General features: G+C 43.1%; 2 protein-coding genes across 2 annotated transcripts in view; one reads left to right on the plus strand and one right to left on the minus strand.

The window, feature by feature from the left end:
• Positions 1 to 448: 448 nt before the first annotated feature.
• On the minus strand, positions 449 to 19597 carry LOC105662904 (uncharacterized). The gene is made up of 3 exons (XM_012288699.2): positions 9136 to 19597; positions 4587 to 4827; positions 449 to 4480 (listed from the first exon to the last, which is right to left on the minus strand). Exons 1-3 carry the CDS (start codon positions 9307 to 9309, stop codon positions 4437 to 4439), a joined length of 459 nt encoding a protein of 152 aa, XP_012144089.2. The 5' UTR covers positions 9310 to 19597; the 3' UTR covers positions 449 to 4436.
• LOC100875326 (uncharacterized) overlaps positions 17755 to 24042 on the plus strand; it is a 155531-nt gene continuing 149243 nt past the window's right edge. The window contains exons 1-2 of the mRNA XM_076528978.1: positions 17755 to 17824; positions 18061 to 18241. Coding sequence (XP_076385093.1) covers positions 17755 to 17824; positions 18061 to 18241 — 251 coding nt within the window. The remainder of the gene's footprint in view (positions 17825 to 18060; positions 18242 to 24042) is intronic.

Raw genomic sequence — 24042 nt, forward strand, 5'->3', positions numbered from 1 at the left:
AGTGAATCATCGCTCAGGAAATCAATTTACAAATCGTCAGAGAAGAAATGAAATTGCGTGAAACAGTGAAACACTTCTTAAAATGAAAATGAGTATTCACAGTGTATTTGTTTTTAGTTTATACAACAGTACATTAAATGTACTTGTAATTAAAACAAACTTAGTGGAGGACAATTTTTTAGAGTCTATCTTCAATGAGCATGTACTAAACCTATACATATAATCACACACACATGATCTAACAATTATGTATTTGAACTAAATAAAAATGTTAAACACTTTCAAAACAAACTTGGTGGAAGACAATTTTTTAGATTCCATCTTCAATGATCATGTACTAAACTCATACATATAATCACACACATATGATCTAACAATCATGTACCTAAAGTAAATAAAAATATTAAACACTTTAATGTATCATGTATATGTGTTCACGCATCTTATCGTATCCTCCATCGTACCATCTTCTCCTCCTTAATCCGGAAGAAAATGAGGAAGGTTTGCGAGTCTTTGTTCAAGCGGGTCACCGAACGAAAACGAACGTGGTCCAAAATGGAGTTGTGTGTTAGAGGTGCACGCTCGCGAAGGGCTGCTCGTTCACCGCAAACAGAACTTACGCAAGCGAGCTCGCTTGAAATGCGGGCTGCTGCACCAAGTACGAGAGAAACTATTTAAAGGTCACGCATGTATATTCCGCGACGACGGTGCAGCTGCACGTTTGCAACCACGTAAAAATATGCGACCGTTCGGACGCGAGCTCGTTTCGCGCCACCAAAACCCTCACCGTTCCTGTCCATTGCCTCTCTCGTTGTTTACACCTACGCGAAACAGCCTCCATGCTGAAAAGCTCCGGCCATTCGATCGTTGGCCCGTGGAAAATTTGTTTTTTCAAGCTTTTACGTGATGGCCGCGCTTTTACGCGGTATCCCTTTTGATAAGGGCAGTGAAAGATGTGTCGCGTATAGGGGTTCTTTATTTAAACAGGCTTTTGTGCTTTTTAGAGTACTTGTGAATTGTGTTTTTGAATTTGGGAATATTGGAAGGTTTATAGGTGCACACTTCTAAATTTGAAAGATACTGAGTTTTTAAATTTTCTGATTAATTAATTTTAGAGTACTACACATCTGAGTGCACAAGTTCCAAATTTCCTTATTCACAAATTTTTAAATATACAAAATTCATAATTTGCAAATTTCTATAAACCAAATCTATAAATTCTCAAATACCTATTTTCCTAAATTCTAAATTTTTTAGATGTCCAAACTCCTAGGTCCCCAAGTAATAAGGTCCTCAAGTTTTGATGTCTCCAAAATTGCTAAGTCAACAAATACCTACGTCCCTAAATTGCTAAGTCCTCAACTTTCTAGGTCCCCAAATTCCTATGTCCCCAACTTGCTAAGTCCCCAAATACCTACGTCCTTAAATTGCTAAGTCCCCAAATTTCTAGGTCCCCAACTTGCTAAGTCCCCAAATGCCTACGTCCCTAAATTGCTGAGTCCCCAAATTTCTAGGTCCCCAAGTATCAAGGTCTTCAAATTCTGATGTCTCCAAAATTGCTAAGTCAACAAATACCTACGTCCCTAAATTGCTAAGTCCTCAACTTTCTAGGTCCCCAAATTCCTATGTCCCCAACTTGCTAAGTCCCCAAATACCTACGTCCTTAAATTGCTAAGTCCCCAAATTTCTAGGTCCCCAACTTGCTAAGTCCCCAAATGCCTACGTCCCTAAATTGCTGAGTCCCCAAATTTCTAGGTCCCCAAGTATCAAGGTCTTCAAATTCTGATGTCTCCAAAATTGCTAAGTCAACAAATACCTACGTCCCTAAATTGCTAAGTCCTCAACTTTCTAGGTCCCCAAATTCCTATGTCCCCAACTTGCTAAGTCCCCAAATACCTACGTCCTTAAATTGCTAAGTCCCCAAATTTCTAGGTCCCCAACTTGCTAAGTCCCCAAATGCCTACGTCCCTAAATTGCTAAGTCCCAAAATTCCTATGTCCCCAACTTGCTAAGTCCCCAAATACCTACGTCCTTAAATTGCTAAGTCCCCAAATTTCTAGGTCCCCAACTTGCTAAGTCCCCAAATCCCTAAATTCCCAAACTCCTATTTTTCCAAATCACAAACTCTCCAAATTCCTATAACCCAAATTGCCAAATCCTCAAATTCTTGCCTCAAAATCCCCAAATCCTCAAATCACCCCTAAGTTTCTAGTCCTAGATACCTTGCAAGTACGCCTGCGTAGAAGATGGAGCTACGTCAATTGTATACACGTTCTTGAGATGTTTTCTTTTCCCGATCCGTGGAGGTTTCCGGCTCTAGGCCAAGAAGCTTATTATCCCTCGTACCCAGTCATAATAATGGCGGGACGACCACGACCGCATCGCTGATTACAACACGAGGAAAAAAATAATGTAACCAGATGGTTTTTGTTTAGTCTGGAATCGTTGGTCTGCTAACGCAGCTTCGCGGGTGCGATAACTTTGTCCCGGGGCACGATTCGAGTCAAAGTTCGACGTAACCTTTCTTCAAACAGATTAAGGCTCGCCGCTCTTTTATCTGCTGTAATTAATATAACTGGAAACGTCGGATTGATTAGTTACTTCGTGGAACTAAATTGTGCTTTATTTTTTTTAAGATGACAGAAACTTGGTTTTAGTAAGTGATGCGAGGATGTTCTGATGACTTGACATCATAATGATGGTTTGACTGCTTTTTGGTAAATTGATGGATGAGTACAAGTGTATTTAGCTTCTTGCACTATAATTTGTTAGGTCAATCAGAACTAACCACTCACGGCTGTTATATTAACACTAAACCTACCGACACATAATGTACACTTACTTTGAAACTAAAAATGAAGTTAAAGAATAAATATACAAATGACGAAACATAAATTAGCACACACATTTATTCATTATCTTGATGAAAATAAATGCTGATTTCAAGGAATGTACTTTAACAAAATGTGTACCTTATGATAAGAAACTTGTGAAGTCGTCATTTGACCGGTTTGGTAGTTTTAGTTAAAACAATATTAAAAATTAGCATGATTTGAATAAAGCAGCATAAAGTACATATACTCGTGTCTTCCATAATACTATTATAGTCAAAACATACAACGCTACTCAAACTTGAAATTTCCTCATAAATAAAATAATGGCCCACGAATTGAATCTTCAAATGTTTTCCTCATTCCGACATCCCGGAGAAGAAACACATTACAGAAAAAAAGGGGTGGAATAACAGGGTTAGGTCTGGAAAGAATCGCCAAGGGCAAATGAACTTCTTGTTCCGCGAGCGTATAATGTCCCGGCAGAGAATTAAGCAACGAGACGATCGGCGGTCATGAATATACAAAGCGGACGAGCGAGACAGCCGCGTTGATCTTGGCATAAAACGCGATTAAAATTAACTCGACAATAAGCAGACCGCATTAACAATTTATATTTCGTTGTTGGCCAGACCCGCTCCGTTTCGTCATTGTGCGTTTTCCACGAACTTCGTGACTCGTATCGGTGCAACAATTGCGGTTAAACCGCGTCTGAACATATTATTCTTCGAATAATCGGTGCTGTTTGATAATCTGGTTACTGTATGAAAAGCCCTTGGCTGAGAAATTGATGAGGACTTGGTACCACTTTTGACTCTTTGGGAGGTAATCTAGGAGTGAATCAGTGGGTGCTGTTTAGGGATGTGTAGAGATTTGATGATGTGGGGACGTAAGAGGTTGAGGTTTTTAGGATTGGGGGATGTAGGGATAGGAAGAGGTGGTTTAGGAATTTGGGAACCTTGGGATTTGGGGAGTTCGAGAGTTAGACATTCAGGGATTTGGAATTTAGGGACTTGGGGATGTTGGTAGTTGGAAACCTTGGGATTTGGGGAGTTTGAGAGTTAGAAATCCAGGGATTTGGAATTTAGAGATTTGGAGATGTAGGTTGTTGGAAACCTTGGGATTTGGGGAGTTTGAGAGTTAGAAATCCAGGGATTTGGAATTTAGAGATTTGGAGATGTAGGTAGTTGGAAACCTTGGAATTTGGTGAGTTTGAGAGTTAGAAATCCAGGGATTTGGAATTTAGAGATTTGGAGATGTAGGTAGTTGGAAACCTTGGGATTTGGGGAGTTTGAGAGTTAGGCATCCAGGAATTTGGATTTTAGAGACTTGAGGATGTAGGTACTTGGAAACCTTGAGATTTGAGGACTCTGAGAGTTAGGCATCCAGGAATTCAGAACTCAGGGACTTGGGAACCTTGAGACTTGGAGACTTTGAGAGTTAGGCATCCAGGAATTTGGAATTTAGAGACTTGAGGATGCAGATACTTGGAAACCTTGAGATTTGAGGACTCTGAGAGTTAAGCATCCAGGGATTTGAAATTTAAGGACTTGGGGATGTAGGTACTTGTCTACCTTGAGATTTGGGGTCCTTGAGAATCCAAGACTATCCACTTCCACCACCTCTGTGTTCTGACCAAAATCTCCACACTGCAAAATCCAAAACCCGCAAAATTCAAAAATCATATCCATAATTTTTATCCCCATAAAATCTTCAAAATTACAACCCCAAAAATGACCAACACATTTTACTAACAATTCGACAGAATCCTCGCTGACGAACAGTCGGTAAGGTCGCAAACTGCAGTTGCCTTGGCGCGTGTATAGAATAAAGAAAGAGAAGAAGAGGAGGGTTGTAGAGTAACAACGTCTTTGTCGGTCGTTGGTGCATTCTTCATCCTCCGACAATTACATTCCACGCATGGCTTTGAGCTGTGCCCTGGCCCGCCACGCCGTCGTATTCTGCCCGGCCACACATCGCCACTCACGATTTGCTCCTGGAAAATTTCAATACGCTTTACAAGGTGGCGGACAGTCGCTAGCCGAGATCAAAGGGATCGTGCACGTATTTCGCGTTTCGCTCGTATCGCCCCGGCTGTCAGGGAATTTGCCCTTCGCTCGTTCTCCTGGCTCACGCCTTTGATTCCACAAAAGAAATTTCGTGTCGACGGTGTGTACGGCTTATATCCTACGCTCGCTGGAAAATTGCCGAACAACATCCTACGGGAATTACCGCGTCGTGATCTTGTCGATGTCACGTCCCATTTTCCTGTCGAAATTACAAGGTCAATGGTGTTCCCTTTTGCGTTTGAACAAAGGATGCGTTCATGTTTTGTATCGGTAATTCTTTGTATCGTTGAATGGCAGATTGTTCTGGTAATTTCAATGTGTTAATCACGTGCTGTGGATGCGCATTTTGATAAGCTAGTCACTCTAGATATATGCTCTTTTGTTACATAGAGAAGGTATGTTTGATACTTTTAAGTGATGTTTGTTTTATGAACTCTATTGTTCGGTGTATTTTATGAACTTTATTAATCAGCATATAGTTTATGAAGTGTATTAGTCATATGTTTTGTGCACTTTGCTGACATATATATTTTATGAATTTTAGTAATCATTATTTATTTTATGAACATGATTGATTACTGTACATTTTATGAACACTATTAAGCTCTACATTTTTGAGAAACATTATTAACCATTATATATTTTGCAAATTTAAACATTATTAGTTACTTCATAAACTTAAATATAATCATATATTCTCTGGAGTTAAAATTGATCCTACTAGAGCTGTCACTTCAAATCCATAACCTTAATATAATATGAACAAAAATAATTTAAACTTGACTTAACCTTAAATCAGCTAATTTTAATCTAACATTAAAGAAGTTAATTCTCATCTAACGTTACATAAGCTAAAGCTAACATAACCTTAAAGAAGCTGTTCTAACCTAAACCTTAATCAAGCTAATCTTAACCTAACCTTAAACCAGCTGACCATAACCTACCTTCAAAGAACCTAACCATAACTTAACCTAACCTTAAAATAACCTAATCTTAGCATAACCTAACCTTAACATAACCTAACCTTAACATAATCTAATCTTAGCATAACCTAATCTTAGCATAACGTAACCTTAACATAATCTAACCTTAACATAACCTAACCTTAACATAATCTAACCTTAACATAACCTAATCTTAACATAACCTAACTAAATTTAACTTAACCGTACCATAACCTCATATGAGCAAACGTAACATAACATTAAAAATGCATTGAAATCACCAAAAAATACAAATATCCAGAAAGTTACAGTATCTCGACTAGAATGGAGTCAACCTTCCTCTCCACGCGTTTCTGTTACATGCCCTCGGTACGTAGGTGTATCCATTATCCACCGCCTACACAGCACACACATTCATAATGGCGAATCGTGGTGGTTTTCTTTTAAAAATTGTTTTAATGAAAATAATCTCGATGTAGCCGTCGCCGAGCGTTCCCGCTGCTTTTCCAAGCGCGTATGCACTCGTTGACCGGACCGTGGCGATCTCCCCGAGGTCGTTGCACCATTGTTTACACATATAAATGTTATTGTTGCTGTATCTCTCCGGTCGCCGGTCGTTGTAATGGAACAATGACGTGCTTATGCGTCGCGTACACTCGTCTGCAACGTAGGCTTTCTATCAATAAGGACTTCACCATTGTTTCATTTCCGAATTTGTGAATTTTGGAGTTGTTGATTTTTGGGATTTTTAGGTTATTGGATTTTTGGAAGTTTTTAGGTTTTTGGATATATAAGTTTCTGGATATACAAATTTCTATATTCGTAGATACCAAGCTCCTCTAAATGCTTATTGCTCTAAATTCTCACGTGACCAAATTACCAGGTTCCCAACTTCCTATACCATCAAATCCTAGGACATCCGAATCTCCAGCTCCCCAAGGTCCCACATTTGCAAATTATTGGCTCCCAATTTCCAAATCTCCAGATTCCTATATTACCAAATCCACGTCCCCAAATTTCTATATCATCATATTCCTAACTTTACAAATCCTCGCATGCCCAAATTTCCAGGTCCCCAAATTCCTACACTGTCAAATCCTGAGACCTCCATACCTCCAGTTCCCCAAGTCCCACATTTACAAATTAGTATGTCCCCAATTTCTAAATGTCTAGATTCCTACATTACCAAATCCCCACATCCACAAATTCTCATATCCCCAAATACACTATCAAATCCTCCCACTTTCATATCCTTAGACCCTCAATTCCTAAGGTCCCCAAATTCCTACATCTTCAAATTCCACCTTCCTAGGTTAATTAACCTACCCCTAAATTTTTCCCTAAAATTGTGTGAGACTCCACGGTCCTATATTTTTCGTGAAGACACCAGATTTGCTACTGACTGTACATAGAAGCCTTGGTCACAGTTACCTACACGCGCGCAGTGGGTGTACGAGCGTGCAATGATTCAATGCCGCATTATTGGAGCCCGTTAGAGAATATATTATTATTCAACGGATCGTCGCTGGCATTCGAAGTCTCCTCGAGGGTTGCCCGGATCTCGCCACTCTGCTTATCCTCGCGTGCGCGTGTAACGAGCACAAAGCGCATTAGGCAAGGATGAGCAGCGGAATTTTTTCCAGACGCGTTTCTCGTTTTGCCTCTTATCGCCGCCCGATGTCTGTTTCAGATAAATCTGCATGCATTTGTGCATGTCGCTACGTTTCCACGGATAAGCGGCCTTTTAACTGCTCGATCGTGCGATTCCGACCCGTTCTTACGGAATAAACCGCCTACTATTAAGTTCTAGTCACTTTGTTAGGCAGACGTTAGGTACTCGGACGTTGCCATCTTTCGGATAAGTACGTGTAAGATTTTTATGTTACATTAAACAATTTTGGAATTTTTAAATGTGACAATCTTGGAACTGCTATATTTTGAAATAAGAAAATTCTGAACCACTATTCTCAGATCTATGTCATGAAATTTTTCTTGAAATTCTGTGTCATGAAATTTCTAGGTCATAGGGGTGGATCCTGAAATCCCAATATCCCAAAGTCCTCACTTACCTCCACAAATTTCTAGATTACCTAACCCCTAAATAAAAAGTTCCTATGTCCACTTTCTACATCCCCTAACATCTACATACACCACAACCTTTATACTTGATGGACCAAATATCCCTTATAGATCAAATTGTCAAGCAACGGGGTGCAAAAATCGACAGCTTTGCACTCGAATCATAAATACGGTTATTTATTTACACCATTCATACGAGAGAAATAAATACATCGGCATTTAGCGAGCCGAACACGGCTTACCGTTGCAAATAAGCGCCTCTATTATTAGTATTCTAACACCATGTCTCTCATTCGAGGCTTGCACAAGAGTTGCATGCGCACCAACGTTCCGCTACATCCGCGTGTCTTCGCGAGGAAACCTCTGCCACCGCTGTTTTTCCGGATAAGGCTAATGCTGTTAATTAATCACTGTAGCTATTAAAAACAATTTCTAGTAAGTAATTACTCAATGTGATATCTATACATAGACTTATAAACTTATATACAAATTTAACAGATTCATGATTTTGATCAGTAACTTATTACATTCATTCCTACATTTAGTAACGTAGAGTAAATAAGGGAGTTTCGATTATTTTTTAATGACAGAATGTATCAATCAAAAGTACTTGAAAATTATTAGGAAAATTGCTTGACTTCAAATGAGAAGTATCAATATTACACGATTAGACCATGCATCGTTGGAGAAAATTTCTTCGAGACACCCTGTATGTGGAAGACACATACGTGTTATGTTAAGGGTAGCAAGTTAAAAATTCCGATTTCTAGAGAACAGCTCGAGAGATTTTGGACGAGTGCGCGAAGGAAGGTGCGAGAAGAAGGGGGTACAGGGAACGAGAGGGAGAAAGAAGAGGGATAGAAAGGGGTGGCTACGACATTGGTCGCAACCTGTCTGCTCGTAGTCTGAATGGTAGTGGTAGTAGCGGTGACGGTGGTGGCGTCCGGGGGTTGGAGCGCAACGAGGGGTCCATAGGGGTGGAGGTGGAAGTCGGGAGACTCCCGTCTAGACTAACCCCCGATTCACCCCCGGCGCAGACAAGCCAACCAAACTGTGTTCGAGTGAACTCCTACTGCTCCCTTACACCCCCTTAAAAAGTTAAAATACTCTCTGTCCTCGCGCCTCCGCGGACCTACCCCTCTGTCCCGAGCGCTGCACCGACCACCCTCGCGACCCCTCCAACCCCGAAACTCCTCCGGATTTTATTATTACCATTTCTAGAGTAGGTAGGCACCTTCTTTCGTCCTCCGTCTCGTTTCCTTTCGTTCTGTCCGCCGCTTCTTCGGCGTCCTCCTCTTCTCGCCCGACGCCCTTCTCGCCTTTATCCGCTCCGCGTCGACGTAACGGGGAGAAGCGTCGTTTAAATTGTTTCCGAAGGAAATGCATTGCATCTGCTCGCTATCCGCCATTCCCTCCGCGTCCTCATCCCATTCACCGATCGGCAGATACGTCGCGGGGGTTGGAAAGTTCGTGACCGGTCTTGAAAACTCCCTTGCTACTCGGCTAACGTACACGAACTACCGAAAACCAACGGGAACGGCAATTTACTCTGGTCTACTTAAAATCCTTCCCCTTCGTCCGACTTCACCCGGGATGATTGGAATGATTAATCGCTCGGGACCAGTCGGGTTTGTTCGCCACCGACACTCGTATGCCATGTTACACCCGCAACGACGCATCGATGTATAATATAGGCACTTCGCTACGTGGTAATACAGGGACAAATTGATACATTTTGGACTGTTCAGAAATGACTGCGTTTGTGAGGCTCAGATACTTGAACTTTTTTAGACACCATTCACATGAGCAATGCTTTTATGATCCTGTTCAGTATGTCTTTGTTTTCTGGATAACAGTAACGAAGACAGACTTATAATCGCAGCGAAAAAGGGCGGTCGTGTGCATCTTATTTGACTGTCTGTTACAATAGACCGTGTATGTGAATACATGTGTGTAGACCATGTGTATACATGTCTGAAAATGATATGCCACGACTATTGCAGCGTTATTCTTTGGATTGGTTATCTGTAAAAATTAACATAGAATTGACCTTGACCTTGAAATTCATGGTCAAATCTTTCTATCGTTGTAGCCTGCACAAGGCTACAAAGCTTCCTGAAACAAGCCATAAGTGCGGTCCAACTAATTCCACATTTCTATCATGCTCCAGCTACATGACTGCTACAACCAAATGATTCTAAATATTAACAACAAAGTATTCTGCATGTGAACGTATTTCATCTGGTTGATGGGCACGATTCGATTAGACGACAAGCATCGGTGACCACTTCACGAAGCCCAACGAAGCGAAGGTGTATCGCTGGCTGAGAAAATGGCCGGTCACTTTTGTATCCGCACAGGGGGCAGCAGGATCTGTTGGCGTCGAAGGGCGCCGCGGCGGGAGGGGTGGATGGGCAAAGAGTGCAAGAGGCGGAGGAGGTGGAGGAGGGGTTGAGTCGACTGTGTGCAGCCACGAAGCGGAGACCACGGCGTTGCATTTAAACGACGATAAGTCTCGAAGCTTTGAAGACACCGTTCGGTAGGGATACAAGAGGGGCAAGAGGGGGGTTCAACGACCCGTTGACAGCCAGACAAGGCGGACGCAGGCCAGACCAGTGCATCAGCCCGGTCGAGCGTCGGTGGAAGAAAGACAACGAGCCGACGTAGGGGGATAGGGGCACCAGGGGAACCTGTATATCGCCGTTATTATCGCCATCGACTTTTATCGCCAGACGATAACTCTCGACTCCTGCCGGTTACCTAGCTGCTCCGACGATGCTTTTTTCTCGTTCTCGCCCTTTTCTGCCCTGTCGCTTTAACCTCTTTCCTTTTTATCCCTCCTCCCCCGTAGCTGCCTCTCAAGTCCCCTCCGCCCACCTCCTCGTCGACGCTGTTGTGATCGTGGTGATCGCGGGAGAACGAACCGACTGGTCCGGCCGCGGCAAATGCTCTTTGACGGCTTATCGCTCTCCACCACGATAATCGTGTAACTTTTTCCTCCTTTTTTCGACGCTTCGATCCGCGTGGCGCCCGGCGCCCGCCGAGCCTCCTGAAAAACAATGCAAAACGACGACGCCTTTTGATCGACCAACTTGTCGATAGGCTTGCCTGTTTCGTTTTGCTTCTTTCCTTTTAGCGTGCATCGAACGTTGGCCTTGTATATTTGGATACAATGTTCTTTGTACAACGCGAGTTAGTCTTACATTTATACATTATTCAATCTTCTATTTTCTACATTTTTATAAATTTTTGTATTTCTACCTAATTAACAAATTTTATAATTACTACATTTTTGAGGTTAATTTCACAGTTCTTGATATTCAAGTCTCTAGGTCTAAATGTAGAACTAAATCTCTAGAACTTGCTCCTCTAAGTAAACGAGATTATTCCTTCCAACACCTAGTAGTCCGATCGGTGGAATCGATTGTGACCCCACAGGCGAAATAACGCGAACAGATTGAGCTTTTCTATTTATGCACCCCTAAAAGCGCACCCTAATCGTACGATGCTGTCAACCTGTTTCGCGCAGTGTTACCGCTCGTGCGAGTAGTAAATTATTTCGTGGAGCCAGAAAACTTAATTCCGTATGCATGAGCTCGTCACAGTTCTTTACATCTCATATGATTTATTCAAAAATGAGATTACTTGTCGATCTCGGCTCTGCCCGAGCGCGCATAAAATTTACGAAATGGACTAAGGATAAATCTCTTAGGGATGAGCCTAATTGCAATTTTCATCTTAGTTTGAGATGATTCTCGACTTTGGCTCGAATTCGAGTGCTCGATGATCGACCTGTCGGCGGAATTCTGCAATCATCAAGGAGAATTGGATACCGTAAGCTTGTAGGTGTAGAGACGATGGCGTTACAGCGCCGTTGAACCGATAAAGATGAGGGATGAAGCCCTTTCCGAGCGATTTGATCGGATTCCATGTTTGATCGTCGATAATCCAATTTGCCTCGACGCCCTCGTGAGCTTTTGTAGCATGGGCATGTATTTTTCAACGAGTCTGCACCGTCTGCCTTCGTACAATCGGATGCCTCCTGTCGGAAGTGGAGCCGTCCAATTTTCTCGAATCACGCATACTCTGTGACAGCTGGCAACTGTGAGTCCTGCAAGAAAATTTCTACATCGAAACAACTCATCGGTGACTTTTTCTCGTTTCAACTTGCGGAGGCGCTTGACACTTTGCAGATTTCGATTAATCTCGAAGAAGTAATTTTGCACAGTACACGTATTAAGGGGATCATTCAACAGGTGTATCCGTCCTGTGCAAGAAATTGTGGCGAGGGAAAAAGCCGGTAATCGTTAGGTTTACAATGATGCATTATTTAGAGGCGAGTTAATGAAGTGCTCATGTATGTTGACGTTGTACAATTATGTTATAGAGATTACATATTCGAATTCTACGAAAGCGTGTTTTAAGACAGGTACACAACTGAGAACAAACATAAATTTCCTTGGGAAAATATGAGAACCAGGGGGAAAGATCTCACTGCCATACAGTGAGCCTTTATGAAGCTTCGTATATAACTAGAGATTTAAGAATGTAATATGGAGACCTTAGGATTTGGGAATCTATGTATGTAGACTTCTAAGAAATCGTAAATCCTTTATCTTAGCGCAAAAACTTTAATTTCTGGTTATGAAGGAAATCCAAAATAAGTTCAAGACCGCAAGCCATCAAATTTGAAAATGATCAAACCTTCAGCCAAGGATTAAACCTTCCATGGTGACAAAAGGTGTTTTCATAAGAAACGAGGATTCATAGGAATCGAAAACTGGGGTGGCAATATATTTGGTCGTCGAAATAGGGGTTAAGGGATATCACCGGCACGCGCATAACAGAGAGGCAGTAACTCAGTGGCATTCGTCTGCTGTTATTCAGCTTCTCGTTGGCTATCGAACGGCGCGTACGCGCGAGCGTATAAATCTCATCCGGCCGTTTAATTGAATATTTAAGCGCTAGTCCACGACTGATTTCGCGTGATCGGCAAGTTCATCGACTCCGAAATAGCCGGCTCGAGGAGCGAATAAACGTTGTTCGTTTCGTCGAGTATTCGTTCTTGTTCGTCGGTTTCTCTTTTGACTCCGTCGAAGGGGCCGCCCTCTTCATTTTTCTTGGTTATCCCATTTTTTTCCCTGTCTCTCTCTGTTCATTTTGTGGCTGGTCGTTGCCACCCCGTGCTCCCGCGATTCGTATACAAGGCTCGTCCTCATGTTCCACGCATGAAGTACGAAACGATACGACGTCGTGCGTGACGTTTGCGATCGGTGCTTCGAGAACGGCAGGTGTAACTGTAAAAAACAGCCGCAAAAATTCCGGCTGCCCCGAAGTCCTTGCCCTCCCCTTTCTCTCCGTCTGTCCCTCGGTCCTCTGCCTTCTCTTTTTGCCCTTCGACGGTCCATTCCACGCCCTTCGCTGCCTTCTGGTATTTGATGGAATAATAACAGGACGAGCGGGAAAGATTCGTGACGCGTAAGGACTCGTTCACGATGCCGTACCGCGACGTAGGGGCCGGCCACGACAGGTTGCTCGAAACCAGCCTAAATGATGGATCATTAATAATAGAAACTTCTTCGACAGAACCGGTTGCGTACAATGTATCAACCACGAACAACTTTCGAAACATTGTTGCTTCGAACAAGGATACAGGGGTTCCGCTCTTTCTTATCTTTCATCGCGCTTGGTCTGACTAGTCAACCTGTTCTACTTCGACTGTTGCAACGATTTCTACTGGGTGTCCGTTTACTTTGCGACACTATCGAATTATTAAACATTAAATACATTATTCTGTAACATTACTACATAAATTTTAGAAGTCTTCTTTACTGCAGTAAGACTGTGCCACAATATGTTGAGTAGTGACATGAAGTTGCAGAAGTTCGATATACATGTAGGTATATTTTTAGTATACATGTGACAATATGTAGTGACATGTATATACTATGTATTGAAATCAGTGTCACACACTGCAGTTGGAACGTGATAAACCAGACTTATATTTTCACTGCAATTGAATATTTGGTTCAATTTTAATTATACTCTGCATCATCAAAAAACGCTGAAGATGAAATGTGCTTAATATTTTAACATTCTTCAGTTGTCTCTACATTCTAGCAATAATTAGCTGGCTGTGAATGACGCAGCTGCCTAGAAAATTATAGGTGAAACAGATCCCAAAGTCCATAAACTCCAATTCTTTCAAATCCGTATAGAAATTCATGAAGTGTTCAAAAATCCCTGAAAACGAGTTCCTCGCGTTTCCCTCGGGAAGTCACTTAACCGCAAGCGATCGAAAAAAGGGGAGGTCGCACGCGAGCGAATGACCGTGGTGAATGAGCATAAACGTTATCCGTTGTTTCGACCGCGTGAGAAGATGAAAATCAGCGTCGATGACGAAGCGTCGCGTCTCGCTTTCCGCGTTTGCCTTTATTATTTATGAAACGTGGCCGCGAGATTAGAGGAGAGAAAGACGGAGGCAAAGAAAAGAGGCGAGCAGCTGAGCCGAGAGCGACGCAAGAAAAGAGAAGAGGCCACCGCTTGGAAAATGAGAGACGAGACATGCCAGTGAATGGCAATGGCCTGGAGTGTACTAGAAGAGCGAACGCGAAGAAAGAGAAGGAAAGAGAGCTGGCCTGTGCACCAAGCCATCACAATGTGTTCTGGTTGCTTCGCTCTGTCCGTTCGTCCCTGTGCACGTCCGTACGTCTGTCCGTTGTCTGCCCTGGCACTCGAACCGAGTGCATAGCCGTCTGGCCCCGCTAGAGGGTCTCTGACCGATTATCACTTGGTCTTTATGCTCTTTGAGGTTCTTTTAAACGTCTCCTCCGCTCCACCTCCTTTTTACTACGTTCGCCTTCTTCTCTCCACAAGAAATTCGGACCTCTTCTTGAAGGTCAATTTAACTCTACTCGAACATATTTTTTGGCAGCGACTCGGAAACTATCTGGGTGAAAAACCTTATGCTATTTCTCCGTTGGTTGGTTATTATCTCGCTGGACTTGTGAGGTACAGATTTAAAAATTTTAAGTTTATTTTGTATAGTATCAAGACGAGTCTGATGTGAGAATACCGAAATTTCCAAACGAGGTTAATGTTTAAATAATTATGTAAATTGGAAATTCTAAGAAGGCATGTAATTTTCAGAACTCGAAAGATAAAGCTTGATAAGGCAAAACGATAAGACTGCATGATCGAGGTCTGCAAAATAGTCTGAAACCGTGTAATCTATAGAGCGTGATCTTGCAGATTACATGATTTATTTATACCGCGCCTCGATACATAAACATCCGCAGTGGAGCGATAAGTATCTAGGAAATTAAAAGATAAATCTTGGAGGAAGGGAAAGCAATCGATCGAGGCTAGCTCGAGGGATGAATCGTGCGATTCGATGGTATCGAACCGGTCAGTTCGTTCGCCTAAGTGACGGGCAAAAGGTCGAGAGAGGTTGATAGTAACGGTAAACGGGGTGCTTCACGGTGTGCCTTTCTTTAAATAGCATAGTTCTCGAGTGACCGTCCCGGTTCCACGAACTCGGTGTCCGGTTCCAAGTATGTCCGTGGAATGTCGTAGTCCGCGTCTCGCGGTAAAAGTGCATTTTTGCATTTTCTTTCCTCGTTCCCCGCGAGCGAGCGATCGCGTATCGCCGCGCTCCTATCGGCCTACGCGCCTCGCCTTTCGCCGACGAGATTCGTTCAAGAATCGACGTTCTCCTGGTCCATGACCGTGTCTGTCGATCCCGCTCGTTATGCGAGTATTCTGTTTACGAGACGGTCGACCCGACGAGATCGAAGACCTCTTATCTGCCGAGATAAGCCGCGCTCTATACACGTACAGTCCACGCCAAATATAAAGATGAAGGGTGTACTAGTTGATTTTTATGCATTTTTCAGGGTTTGCAAATTTGTGAATGCATTAATTTGGGAACATAGGTGTAGAAATTTATGAAATCTGAACATTCGAAAATTTATCGAAATCGTAAGTTAAATAGTCTTTTTTGGAAAATCAATGTCTTTGTAAGACCAAAGGAGTTCAGAAGAATCCTAAAAATTTATAGACCTCATTAATGTGAAATTCTATCGAACTCCAAGGTAATATAATGAGCAGATTAACGCTTACAAGTTGTAGCACCCAACAGATTTCCTCGACGTTTTCCCTTATCCGAAACCAAAATTCCGCCATAATCTTTTACTTCCATCGTCCAACGAAACAAACGTTGCAACCAAGTGTGCAGTAGCGGCGGAAGTCCGAGCAAACAGTCGATTAAATCTTAACGATGTCGCAAGTATTTATGGAACGGTCCGAACCGGGCGATATTCGAACCCGTGTCTGGTCGAGGTTCAAAAACTACGGTTTCCAGGTCAGCCGTTTTGGCTACCGGTTTCCAGATCGATACTCAACGAGAGATGGTCCGGCTGAAATTTTCAGTATCCCTGTGGAAGTTTCGGGGAAAAATGGCGCTGAGTCGGCGTCATGAAATCGTTAGGTGACAAATAATTGAGACCGATCGGCTGTCTCAACGACGCTGACGTCCTCGTTTCTAAATAAGGAACGGCAATTCGGTGACGTCGATACCGACATTCCTCCCCAGAAAGGGATGGAAACGGTGAGCAAGAAACGGGAACGGTCTTCTGTCACGGAGGACAGAAACTTGGGAATGCATATCGTGACGCCGCGTTGCGCTGCTGGCATTCCACGATTAACCTTTCCGATGAATTATTATCGCTGACCCGGCGGCTCGTGTCAGATCCTCGCCCACGAACAACGTACACGTTTCCTATCCATTGGCGTAACTAGGAGTGCTTCTGGATTTTACGCATCTAGGCATTTTACAAATTTGGTATCTTAGGAATATGTGGATTTTTATGATCTTAGGTCTACTGATTTGACCTGTGGATTTTTTGGAACTTGGTAGTTAGTTGCCTAAATATCGAAACCTAGAGAAGGTCTAAGGTTTCAGGAGTACAGAGATGTAGGAATGTGGAAATTTAAGGATCTAGAAATCCAGAAGTTAGGAACCCAAGAGTCTAAAAGTCTAGGATCCTTGGAATACAGAAATTTAGGAATCTGGGAATGCAGAAGTTTAGGAATCCAAGAGTCTAAAAGTCTAGAACCGTAGGAACCTAGGAATCTAGGATTCCAGAAAGCTAAGAATCTGAAAGTCTTAAAACTTAAAAAATTATGAATCTAGAGACTTTTGGATACAAAGAGCTAGCTGTAAATATAGGAATATAAGAACACGAAAATCTCTATAGAAATGAAAGAGTATAAGAATATACATCGTGTTTCAGTACGACACACACATATGCTTCGTCAGTGTAGACGTCCCTATCCCTCCGTTGATTTTTACGCTTGTCAGATCGTGGTGCATAAGATGAAACAAGGTGACCCACAAATGGCTCGATTTCAAGGGATCAGCTACGAGCACGTATCGAAATTCGGTTGTGCGGAAGGCATGTGTCCTGTTACGTCTGCTGCGCGTGCTTCAGACCCAAAGGGTGACTCAACGGAACGTGCCGCGCGCGATGTGCCAAATATGCATAGGTTCGTCCGTATTGGAGTATCTCGGATTCTGTTGACCGGTCTCTTCCCAAGGGGAGATCGTGGGTGCGTGCCACGAATCTCGTGGTCAACGTACCGCCGGTGAACCTGTGCTGACGTAAGATGCAACGCGTGTCAGAGTCTTCTCACTGTTTTGCGATGCATATCATGTGAAAATGGCCTCTGTTCGACCTTGAACAATTTAATATGCTCAGTACTCAGTACTCGATTTTTAATTACGTTTACAGACTGACAGTTTGCAAATTTATTTAAATCGATCACGGAAAGATGGCAGATCAGAATATGTTAAATCCTCGAATTTGGGCGAATTCGATGGGACTTCGATTTTACTTCGATGGTATTTCAATAGATTTTTAGGTAAAGAGGTACACTGGAAGATAATGTTTACAGGGATACGGTTAAAAAATGAAAATAATGAGTTTAAAATGAGGTATATCGCGGTGATAAGATGTCTGGAGATTATAGATCCGAGAACGCGTTATCAAGAGAGCGCGATTCTAACGATCGAGCAGTAGCGTCGTCGAATTACGAGTAACCAGGGACTGTGAGGAAACAGAGCGATTTTCACGACAGCACTCGTCGACTATGACTGCGACGGCGAGTGCGGCGACGACAGCATCTGTGACGATAGCGAGGGTGGCGGCGGGGAGGGTAACGGAGGCGGTGGTGGTGGTGACGGTGATGGTGGCGGCGGTCGTGACGACGACGGTGGTGGTGACAGTGGCGATGGCGACGAGATGGAGAATCGAAGAAGGTAGCGGCGGTGACGAAAGAACGAAAGAAAGAGAGGGTGTTGCACGCGGAAGAAGGGGTTAGAAATTCGGTAGAGAGAAGAGAAGAAGAAGAAGCGGAATAAGAAGAGGCGAGGCGAGGCGAGAGAAGCGAAAGACGAGCAGAGAGCAAAGCAGTATAGGGAGGTGTGCGGGATTGGCGCGAGACACGGCCGCGGCCGCGGCAGAACTCGAGGGACGGAAAGGGGCGAAAAGCGACGAGCGCCACCGAGACGGGACGAGGCGCGACGAGGAAAGACGATGAAGGCCGACGGGGGTCGCGCACCGCGGCGCTGAACGCAGTGCCATCCGATAGGCAGCACCGCTTGCTCCACGGATCTTCGGCTCGCTCGCTTCGAGCTCCGGTCGTTCGCTGTACGATCCACGCTCGATCCGCTTCCTTTCTTTCTCGTTCGTCTTGGCGTGGCTGCCGTGGCGTCCATGCCGAGAAAGGAAAAACCAGCATCGACACGACGCTGCTGCACACAGTGGAAAACACGGAGCCACCGCGAAGACGCGTGCACTGGTCGTGTGTGTCGTTGCCGCGCGTAGTTTTACGTGTACTGCATATACGTCGTGGTCGAGCTCGTGAACAGAGGTGCCCCCTCCCCTCGTCCTGAACGGCGAACGCGTGGTGGTCAACACGGTGCGTGTGCTTCTCTCCTTTCTTTCTTTCTTTCGTTCTTTCTTTTTCTCGCACGTTTTCTCTCTGTTTATTTTTCTTTACATCCTTCCGCTTCGCTTTTTCGTTCGCGCGTGCACGCTCTCGTTTTTTTTTTGTCTTCGGCTCGATTCTTTTCGTCTCGCTACCGCCCTCGGCCGTTACGGCGAGGAAAATTTTCTCCGAGGGTATATACACGAGTTTCCATCGTGCACGCGAAAGGTACCCATTCTCGGAACGCGAGAGAGACCCAGCATGGCCGCCTAGCATAAGACGAGTCAGAGTTCCTTGCCTGTGTCCACGCTACACAACGGCACCACCGCTCTCCGTCTCTTTTCCTCTCTGCGTCCCTTTTCCATCCGCCTTCTCCCGCCGTCGCGTGTGTATTCAAAGAGTACGCGCTCGATCTCCGTCTCGTTCGCTCGCCTGCACACGCATACAGACGCGTCGCAATCTGTCTTCGTTTTTGTACAATGTTGTTGCTCTCGTTGCGTCGCTTTCTCGCTTTCTGTTCCACGCTTTAACCCTCGCGGTTTCGTTCCTGCGTCCGTCTTGTACGCTTCTTCCGACTCGTCTTCGTCTGGCACGTGTGCTCCGGCTCTTTCTCGCGCTTGCCCGTGGACGCTCTCTTTCGCGCCCGCTCTTCTGCGTCTCTCTTTCGTTCTTGTCCCCTGATCGCGCCTTTCATTCGAAAATAGAACGTCAGCGCGCGTGCCGCGCACATTTTTCCTCGTGAAAACACCGAATTCCCACTCGCTGACACGCGCGCGCGAAACAAGACCGCGCGAGCGTCGTGTATTCTAACCTCACTTTCCGCGCAAAAATTCCCAACATTCTTCGATACCGGGTTATTGAAGCGGGAACGCGATGATCGACGTGTCACTCGTGTTTCGACGCTCGAATTTACGATCGAGCTGGTTATCCGTTTTACGACCAACTTATCGAATGATTAATCGTTTTCTCTACTCGATTTACCTAGTCAGAAATGTATACAATCACGTTGTTACATGTACTTATAATTCACTTACACATTATAAACATTTCTTACAGAAGAAATGCAATCTTGTAGAATAGGTATGAGTGGTAATTAACATTTTAATGACGGATGTTGTAACTTTTTTATTCGAACTGTTCTTCCTTGTATAAATTACCTTGCTACAAAAACATGGTTTGAGACTTAAATTCAGTTGTCTTAGGTATTTAAAAGCAAATAGGGGTAGATATTCTCAGAGTTATTAGGTTAATTTAAAGTAAAAATGACCTCTTTCGAAATTAGTCTTTCAATGAGATTAATATGGAGAACTTGCACAGAAATTTTTATATAGCATGCATATAGATAATTTAATGTTTCTGTAAAATACATAGAATTTAGAATCGACCTAGCATAATTTACGATCGCGTACAGGACGCTACCGCAAAGAGGACACTAGCGTGTTTACCGCAGTAGATACAGCCATAGGTACGGCACGCTATAATTGTAAATGTCCCGAATACGTTTCTCTAATTTAGATTTTTCCCCCGTTACTAATGTACTATAAACATTTGGAATTTTCTGTGTTCGCCCCATAATAATAAATTTGTGGTATCTGTCAGTGAAAACGATTAAATATTCCGAATTTCATGTCCCAATTAAAATTTCTCATTTGCGACCATAAAATTAGTATTAACGGTATTCGGAATTTTCTTCAGGCATAAAATTTCTGATACCTTCGATGACCCCCATAGAATTTAACGCTGAAACACGTTCTTGAATGTTGCAAATTCCTATCACACGATTAATATTAATACTCTTAACGCTAATGACGATAACGAACCATAACGCGAATCTGTTGCTGATGTTGCACATCCGATACCACGGATAATTTTCTTCATATTATAGAGAGTTGAATATTTCATTTAATAAATATTTGAATTAATGTAGAGAATAGAATTTTTTACTAATTACATGACTGGAATTCACATAAAATTTTTAATTCACTTTTCATGAGAAATACTCATAAAAGTTTGCAAGTGTTTTTTGCAATATTTGGAACCTTTCAAAAATATCTTTAATACTCTTCCATAATATGGTACAATTAATTGATATAGCATGAGCGAAAAGATAATTCTTTTAGAATTTTAGACCACTCATAATTTCCGATGCAATTAAATCACAAAAGTATCAAAAGTTTCCTAATTATCATAGAAAAACGTAGTATGGCAATCTAGCTTTTTACGCGTAATTAGCGAATAATATTTTGCTGGTGACATAGAGCGTAATAGAAAGGTTACCTCGGTTTGCCTCGTGTTTCTCGCGTGTTGGTTTTGTTGCGGTCAGACGAAGGCAGACGTCCGACGATATTCTGGCGGGAGACTCGTAAAAATAGTGCCTTCGTCGTTTCCTCCCTTCGACTTCGGTGACTATAATTAGCGGGGATTCGCGTTTTCTGCGTAAACAAATATTCGCCGGGTTGTGTCGCGGTGCGGGCACGGTTTAGGCCCGTTTTCAGCATGTTGGCGATTTCCTGTTCAATAAAGTACGTCGAATAAAGCATCGTGGAACACGACTAGTCCGGCGGTCTCCTCGCGTCCTGGCTAAAGTCAGCGTCTATTGATGCTACACGAGTTTTGCATTAGGAGAGTGTGGACAGTAGAAACAGACCACTTTGTCTGTTGTCGTCGGCCGTCCCTTTTCCTCCTTCGCGATGCCACGTTGGCATACTCTCTAGCAGACGGTTTCTATAGGCGAAGAGGTGGGCTGTGCACTATTCATACCCGATGACCGTTCATAAAAATAGGATTCTCCTGATTCCTCTTCACCAATGCTGCGCTTAATGGGGAACCACAGACGTTCGGTAAATCTTAGGAGAATTATTCGCTCCGTTCTCCGATCGATATCTACTTGTCTGACAATCGAAAAATCGTGGACCCCTTTATTGTGCACGTTCGCCTCTCGTCATTCCTTATTTTCTACTAATTCCTGAATTACTAAACTTTCATCGAATGGGAGAATCTAAAATTAGTAATTTTTCGAATTAAAGTGCGTAACGATTCGAATCGTAACCGAAGCGTTAGCAGAATCTATAAACAAACGAGGTAGAAGAAATCGGATTCCTGGTAAAACGGTTATTCTCATAGACCGCTTGAAACTTAACCAGCAGCCCGAACATTTTCGCGATAAACGAAGAAACTGGTAAACATGCGGTACGCGTTACAATTATTCCGAACGTCACTGAAATAGTAACACGGTCTATTCCTGTCCCGGAGAATGCACGAACACGGATACTATTTTGAACTGGTCGCCGTGAAACGAATATTAAAGTAGCATTAATCGCATGCAAATTAGCCCGTTCCGTTCTTTGTCTCGAAGCGATTAAACGTAAAAATTTCGATATCGGGGATAATCTCGCCTTCCGCGGAATCGTGACCCTCCCAGACCGTCTCGAGTTTATCGGGCTCGATATTAATCGCTTCGTTATCGTTGTTTCGCATCGCGAATATCGTGGCTATCGGCGCTCGTGCAGTTCGATTAATTACTTCTCGCTGGCGTGTTCGGCGACGCAGTCAACGGGCCACGTGTAAGCATTGGCGTAACTAGAATTTTTCTCGCGCGATATATTGCCAAGCGTTATACGGTCATGCGTTAAATTGCTACGACATGAATCGTTAGGGTAAAATCGTTAAGCGTTATATCGTCACGCGTTAAATCATTACGCGTTAGATCGATATGTGTTATGTCGTCGTGCATTAGATCGTTACGGGCTATATTGCAGTCGTATGTCGCTAAACGCCCGAATAACGTTACGTTATATTGTCACGCAGCCTCTATAATTACGTGCTATATTGCTGTTTGGTATTATTGCGTTGTACTGCCATGTGTAAAATATTGTCATGTGTTATATATCGCCACATGTTATATTGCAGTGTTTCTCATATATCTACGTATTGAGTATATTGACTTGCACTATATCGCTATCTTGATGTGCTTCCTACATCGCCACATATCCTACATTACCATGCGCCGTATATCGTCACATGTCATATATTGCAATTCTGTAAATCCTCAAGTATTCTACATTACCACATGTCATATTGTTGCATGCAGTGTATATTACATCATATATTGCCACGTGTCCTATATCATCGCGTTTCCTGTGTTATGACATGCAATATATCACTCGCGTCATATATTGCAATATGCCATGTACTCGATATCACCATATCTCCTATATCGCCATGTCCCCTAAATCGCTGCGTTCCCTATATACCATATCCCTTAAATCGCCACGTATTATATTACCATATCAAATATTCCCTCACGCTCCCTATATAGCCATACGTTATAAAAGCAATAAAGCTCCACACAAAATACGATTATTTACGCCACTGCAAGGCATAGGTCGCAATAGCTCCGTAAATAATAAACTGTTCGCGTTTCGAGATCATCGTGCCGGAGGACCACTCGAAATCTCGAGTGAGAGCGTGTTCCGCAGAACAACATTTTCATTTTTGACCGGTGTATATATGTACGCGAGTGTACGGTAGCCTGGGTTAGGGTCTACGTGCGTTGGAACATTGGTTCATTACATTGTGCGCGGTCGGGTACAAAGCGAGCTCGCAAGGCGGGAGACAAAGCGGAAAGAAAGAGAAGGAGGGAGAGAATAGGGTAGAGACGCGAAACGAAACGAATCACTCGAGATCCGTTCGTGAACTATTTCCTCGGGGCTCGTATTTTAGGAAGTTGTAGGAAGCATGAGTCCATAGACCAGAATAAGACAGTGCATGCTGCGCGAGGCTGTTCCTCTTTATCTCCTAGTCCATCTCCTCTTGTTTATAATTGGAACGTTCCGTGTTGTCGCGTGCTACTTGTCTTTGTTACGATAATTATTTATTGTTCTTCGTCGATTTTAATCCATAATTTGAGATCTAACGCACTGAGCAAATCACTTATTATCACAAACCTTTAGAAAATCATTTTTCTTCTGTATGTATAATAGGAAATAATAGAAAGTGTATGAAAATGTAAGGATTCGAAAACCGTGACTATCTGTGCACATTCTTGATATTTGATACCATTGCATAACGTAGTTAGGAACGTGAATAATTTTATCTTATATCATTTTGTCAGAATTTTCATTCGAATAT

This window comes from Megachile rotundata, chromosome 2, assembly GCF_050947335.1.
Source record: "Megachile rotundata isolate GNS110a chromosome 2, iyMegRotu1, whole genome shotgun sequence".
Taxonomy (NCBI): domain Eukaryota; kingdom Metazoa; phylum Arthropoda; class Insecta; order Hymenoptera; family Megachilidae; genus Megachile; species Megachile rotundata.